Source organism: Mesitornis unicolor, unplaced genomic scaffold, assembly GCF_000695765.1.
Source record: "Mesitornis unicolor isolate BGI_N332 unplaced genomic scaffold, ASM69576v1 scaffold20049, whole genome shotgun sequence".
NCBI lineage: Eukaryota > Metazoa > Chordata > Aves > Mesitornithiformes > Mesitornithidae > Mesitornis > Mesitornis unicolor.
Genome location: NW_010208185.1, coordinates 30,780 through 37,613, shown reverse-complemented (window position 1 = coordinate 37,613; position 6,834 = coordinate 30,780). Strand labels below are relative to the sequence as shown.

At 36.5% G+C, this 6,834-nt stretch overlaps 1 protein-coding gene across 1 annotated transcript; it reads left to right on the top strand.

The window, feature by feature from the left end:
• The first annotated feature begins 209 nt into the window (after window positions 1–209).
• Window positions 210–1,388, top strand: LOC104534020 (potassium voltage-gated channel subfamily D member 2). Its single transcript, XM_010192411.1, has one exon. It carries the CDS (start codon window positions 270–272, stop codon window positions 1,386–1,388), a length of 1,119 nt encoding a protein of 372 aa, XP_010190713.1. The 5' UTR covers window positions 210–269.
• Window positions 1,389–6,834: the final 5,446 nt, after the last annotated feature.

Genomic DNA, 6,834 nt, shown 5'->3' with positions numbered 1-6,834 from the left:
GCTAGAGTTGCTGCTTTGAATGTGCTGATTTCCAAGTGCCCTAATTTATTGCCCTAACTGGCTAACCAGTCCCTGGAAAGGATATTCGAGTATAAAAAAAGAGAGGAAACAGAAAGGGAGCAAAAAGATTTTCAGTTAATCATAACAACGTTCAGAAATTCAGTTGCCTTAAAAATATGTGAACATTTGTATTTTTCTTTTCCCTCTCTAGTGCGGGACCAGGACTGTCTCTAGATTGACTTCCTCGGCTGTAGTAGTTGCCTGGGACCATGGCAGCAGGAGTGGCAGCTTGGTTACCCTTTGCCAGGGCAGCGGCCATAGGATGGATGCCAGTGGCCACAGGTCCTATGCCAGCTGCTCCGCGGCAGGAGAGGAAGCGAAGCCAGGACTCTCTGATTGTGCTGAATGTGAGTGGCATCCAGTTCCAGACGTGGCTGGACACCTTAGAGCGCTACCCTGACACACTGTTGGGCAGTTCGGAGCGGGACTTCTTCTACCACCCTGAGACACAGCAGTACTTTTTTGATCGGGACCCTGACATTTTCCGCCACATTCTCAACTTCTACCGTACTGGGAAGCTTCATTATCCCCGCCAGGAGTGCATCTCAGCTTACGATGAGGAGCTAGCCTTCTTTGGCATCATCCCCGAGATCATTGGCGACTGCTGTTATGAGGAGTACAAGGATCGCCGGCGTGAGAATGCTGAGCGCTTGCAGGATGATGCCGACCAGGATCATGCAGCTGAGAGCTCCCTGCCCTCAATGACAGCTCGACAGAGGATGTGGCGGGCTTTTGAAAACCCACATACCAGTACACTGGCTCTGGTCTTCTACTATGTCACTGGTTTCTTCATTGCTGTCTCTGTTATTGCTAATGTGGTGGAGACAGTGCCCTGTGGGGTAAGCCCAGGTCGCATCAAGGAGCTGCCCTGTGGAGAGCGCTATGCTGTGGCTTTCTTCTGTCTGGATACTGCCTGTGTAATGATCTTCACAGTTGAATATCTCCTACGTCTGCTGGCGGCCCCTAGTCGCTACAAATTCGTGCGCAGTGTCATGAGTATCATTGATGTGGTCGCCATCATGCCGTATTACATTGGCCTGGTGATGACAGATAATGAGGATGTCAGTGGGGCTTTTGTGACACTACGTGTCTTTCGTGTCTTCAGGATCTTTAAGTTTTCCCGCCACTCGCAGGGGCTGCGCATCCTGGGTTATACCCTGAAAAGTTGTGCCTCAGAGTTAGGCTTCCTCCTCTTCTCACTCACTATGGCCATCATCATCTTTGCCACAGTAATGTACTATGCAGAGAAAGGTTCATCAGCCAGCAAGTTCACCAGCATCCCTGCAGCCTTCTGGTACACCATTGTCACTATGACAACACTGGGGTAAGTGCAGCTGGTGTTTGGTTACAGCCAACGTTTCAACAAGTATATTGGCACAAACAAAAATTACTCTAATTTTTTAAAAATGTTGATAGAAAAAAATGCAAGGGTGAGTTTTTGTTAAAGAACTTCATGAATACGACTCACCACTTCTTTCTAAATGTTTTACACGTGTAGGTGAGTTAAAAGTGTTGCTGAAATTAAAATAACCTGAACACCAAAACTGCAGATAAACTGCAAAACCAAAAGAACAGAACAAACCAAAAGATACCTTGAAGCTGTTTGGGTTCTTTGCAGTTTTCTCTAATATTTTATTTGGTTTTGGATAGTCAAAATTGAATATTTTATTAATATTTATGAGTTTTCAGTGGATTTTTAAGAGAGTAATGTTTGCTGACAGGAGTTGTTATAATGCCGCTAAAGTAGTGATAAGTATAAGGAGAACCAAAGTACAGCCTTTTAATTTGGTCATGCATAAGTCTGCCATTTTGCTTGAAGTGATGTATTGATGTAGACTTGGGTATTGAGTTTGTTATTGCGAAGTGATTTGTTTTCATGAAAATAAAACAGATACAGAAATCTTAATCTTCACAAAAAATTATTCCTGATGGTATTTAAGACACTGGATAAATTTCTTTGATTTCCATGGACCTGTAACTTGTAAATAAGAGGTGTCAAACTCCCCTGAGCATTGACAGACTCTGGAAAATTATCCGAGGAAGTGTGAGACAAATTACATAGCAAGCATATGTCTTAAAACATAATTCTAATGGCAACAGAAATTATTCCAGAGCAGTAGAAGTTTAAAAATGCCATTGTTGACATTAGGCCCCTATGCAGTTTAGTGGAAAGATGGGAGATAGTAATATTTTATAAAGTCTCTGATACCAGAGTCATATTGTACAGCTGATTCTGTGCACTAAGTTGTAAAATACTTTTTTTTCTGTATATATAACAGGGATTTATAAGGTTGATTAATTTGGGAAGACATTTTTTTTCCCTATTCTTAATTTTGAATTGTGCAGTATCTATGAAACTGAAAAATTCTTGATTCGTTATAAACTGCCTAGTTATTTAATAATTACAGATACTAAAAGACAAACTTCACTTTCATGAAGGCAAAGCCCATCATTTTATTTGTCAAACATTTTGCCACATCTTGTTGGGACTGATGAAATTTATGAAACATGGATAACTTTTAAATTTAGCAAAATGAAAGTGCATTTTTAAACTATTATGAAAAAGTTAATTTATTATATGCAATTATAATTTAGTTGGAAATGCTCATAACAAAATATTAAAGAAGATAAAGGGAATGTCTTATGCCACCATTTTTTATCCAGAGCTTTTATCTCCAGTGTGATATAACAAATGAAGATAAATATAGTGCATTGTAAATATTTCATACTACTTGTAAGGGCAAGTTATACTAAAAAAGAGTGACAAGAGCTTTGGGGATTTTAATATGCTTTTTAGATTCCTGGGGTTTTTTTGTTGTTTTTGTTTTCTTGTGGTGGCAAATTGGAGAGACAAGTTAGCAGCAGGAACAAGTTATGCATGCTAACTAGTTCTATAGTCCTATATTTTCTGATGCTGATAGTTTTTGCCACATATCTTTAATTACAACTGTGATGATTTCAAAAATTTGGGTATTAAGAATTTACCATCAGGAGCTGGTCTGTGTTTCTTGTAACAAAAGGCGTTTTTGGAGTAAGTAGTTTTCGCTGTTCTGTGTATAGTTTGGGCAGTACTTGTCCATGGTACTGAACATAATTTTGTCTTCAGTTTTATGGCCAGTTTGCAATTGATTATGACACAGGTATGGTATCTATTTGGCATTGATATGATTTTTTTTATTTCTTTCACAAAAAAAGTAGTATTATTCTACAGTTCCAGGTTTTGAGGTATTATTTTGAGTCAAATCTTCGAAAGTACTGATGAGATTTGAACATCATTAAAAATCTCTTGTAACAGAGCCTAAAAACCGTTTTTCAAGTACGTGCCCATACAATGTTTAGGTCTTGAGAGGAAGAAAAAGGGTTAAAAAGAATATGCTCATGTGTGACTCCTTTTCTGAGGTAGATTGCACAAAGTTTTGAGCAGGTTGTGCAGAGATACAAAGTTTCACCCTCAGAAGTTCAGATACAGTTATAAGTTTGGATGTGACAGACATCACAAATTTCTGGGAAATCTTTAATCAGTGCATTAGCTAGTTCTTTTAATAACGTTGTGTTAATCATATAAAGATTATGTTTATATGTTAAATAGATATTAAAGCTCTGAGCTCCTTTTAGTTGATGGAATAATTGCACAAAAAGAGAGGGAAATTGCAAGGAAAAGCAGCAAGGGTCAGTGAAAGCTGGCTGTAGTTAGTACTGCTACCTTTGCTCTGTGCTAAATCTTCTCATCCATTTATTCCCATTCATTTTTAATTTTAGTTTTAGCTGAATTAGGGCGGTATAAATGGGCTCCATATGAAAAACTTTATTTTATCAACAAAGCTAGATGAAGTCTTTATGTTTTAAATGACAGTAGCACACAGCAGGTTATGTATATTACAAAAATACATGAAAGCTAATACTAAATAATAGGTTAACATGAAGTTGAGTTTTTGAGTCTTGGTGTCATTCTCATATTTTGCTAGATAACATGGGTATTGAGTAAGCGACCTTTGTAATTTGGGGAGTTATTATCTTGGAAGCAGAGCAATATTTCCCAGTTCTGCATGACTGCTGAGCAATTAAAGTGTCTTTAAAAAACATAGATTACATTTTCCTCTGCAGAGTGCCAGTGACTTCAAACATTACTACATTTTAGCCTCCAAGGATATCCCAGCTATTAACTGTTCTTGACTGCTCAAGTAGTACATAGTTGTACATAGAGATGTTATATGAAAAAAATGGAAGAAAGGGAAGAAAGGAGAAAAGGAAGAGAAAGAGAAAGTGAGAAAGAGATAAAGGCTGAATGAGAAAGAGAGAAGAGAGAGAATGATGACTCTAGAATAACAACATATACTCTGCCAAGAAATGAGCAGTCTGACTTTAAATTCCAAATTAGTGTTTTATCAGTATTAATTGCAGCAAAAGCAAAAGTAAAGGAGGGACAATGGACAAGAAGGGGAAAAAGAATAAAATTGAAAGAGGTCACAAAGCAGTTTGTGGAGATTCAAGATAAAAATGAAGAGCATAGAAGTTAGAGGCATAAAGGTCAAGAAACAGGGTAGTGTAAAAGCTGGCAGAGAAAAAAGCTCAGGTCTGTTGAATTGGGACTGGTATGGGGGCTTGTGAACATCTACACCCATAATGACACACTTATGTCACTTTCTGCTGTCACCTCATAACATAATAATCTAATAACTTTCCTTCTGCCTTAACAGTAGCCAGCAAACAAGTTGAAATAGCTGGTAAGGTTTTGGTGGTGTAAGGGTAATGTTTGTTCCCAAATCAGGCAGACCTATTGTGTAGTTTATGTTTTATAAAGATATTATACTTTTTAAATAAGGGACATAGTGTTCTTCTGTGACTAGTTCTAAAGCAATCTCACTGCTATCTTAAACTTCTGTATTTATAGCCTTTACATTAGGTACCTTCATCAAGTCATGCAATAGATGAACATAATACTTTATGAAGGGAAGCTTAAACATGAGACTGGTCATTTATTTGCTTTAATTGTATAAACTAGAGGTGTGTCTTTCACAAAAAAATAAAGGAACTATTAATTTTCATTAGTTTTTAATATAGCTCTTAATCTATGAGGAATCCCATTCAAGATATATAAAATTCTCTTAAGACTTTATAGTCAAACAGGTGACTGAACGTGACAACAGAAAGTTTCAAGTGGTGAACAGGGGAATAGGGTGATAAATTTAATCTTCCTGCACATCCCATTCTCTGCCATCTTTACTCCTTTTCCATTCTTATTGCATCCTCATGGGTATATTCCATCCATTTGTTTTCTTTACTTTTCTTTCAAATTACCGCTTTCCATGTTTTTCCTGTTTGGCGATTTGTCTACTGGATTGGCATCTTTCCTCCTGTGTTCAAGACAAGTTCAATGTTCATATTAAGACTCTTCTGGCTTTTTTTCTTCTCTCCTTTGTTCCAGATTCCTCATTCATCCTTCACCACTAGGTCAAATCTTTCATTCATCATCATCATTGTAATTCATTTGACCTGGACTTTACTCATAACATTTTTTTTCCTGACCTTTGTTTGATAGATTTTTTTTTGCTTATGGGCATTGTAAAATTTCCACAGCATGACTCTTTTCCCAAATGCCACAGTTGTCTTGTTTTCTTTTTCTGACCATTGTAAGTACCTTAATTTCTTATGGTCTCTGTGTGATAGTTTGAAAACATCCATCTCTTCAGAACTCATATTTACAACATTGAGTTCAATAAAATGAAACAAGAGAGTACAAAATTAGAAATCTTTGTTTTGTGAACAATTTCATTAAAAGTTTAGAAATACTTTTATGATTAATATTACAAAGATAAAGAATAGCAAAATTGCAATATTGTTTCTATATCTCGTACTCACATATTGGCTCATTCATTCATTTTGTGTTTGATATTTTCAACTCTGTTTCAAATAGTATTTTTTCTATTTTTCTATTCTTGTGTACAACCTAGTGAATTTTGTATTTTACAAATGTGCTTGATGTCTGAATCTATTTTCTCTTCACAGCAGAGACATTTAGCCTGAATGATTAGGATACTATATAACAGAGAAGCGACAAAGTGCAGTGTAATCACCTTCAAAGCACATTACTAGATACTCAAAAAGGGCTTGAGGGAGAATTTGAAATACTGAAAAGTAGGGGTCATTTTAATGGCAGTGAAAAAGAAATTATTTGTTTTCTAATAAAAAGATTACTCAAACTGTATTGGGCTGTTGTTGGCTTGACAGAGAACAGGAGTCATTAAATTCTTATTTAGTTGCACTGGGGACCAGCTTTCCTGTTTAAAAAAAATCCTGAAAATGTCTTAGAGAAACAAGAGTTAGTTTACTTCACTCATTTTCCTTGAGCATGAATTTCCTTACTTTAGTTATGAAGAGCATGAAGGTAATGCTTAACAAAAAGATCTTTCTGCTCAGAATCTAATTTATTTGCTCCTTTGGTGGAAACAGATGGAATTTTCTTTGCTTTCTGTTATTGTGAGTCAAGAATAAGAATGACAAGAATGGCGTGGGCCAGGATGTAGCAAAGAAATATGCTGTCATAGTACAGAAGAACAAATCAACTCGAAAAGCAATTATTACTGGTGCCTGATCTATTAATTATGGCCTATCTTTTAACTAATCTTCAGTGAATATTGTGTTTTTAGTTAAAAATTTAAGTGATCAAACCCAAGAAGTTCAAATCGAGTGATGACAGTCTGCACTGGACTCACATCATTGTGCCTCTGTCTAAGAAAAAATTGCAATACAAGCACCATATAAATCTATTAATAC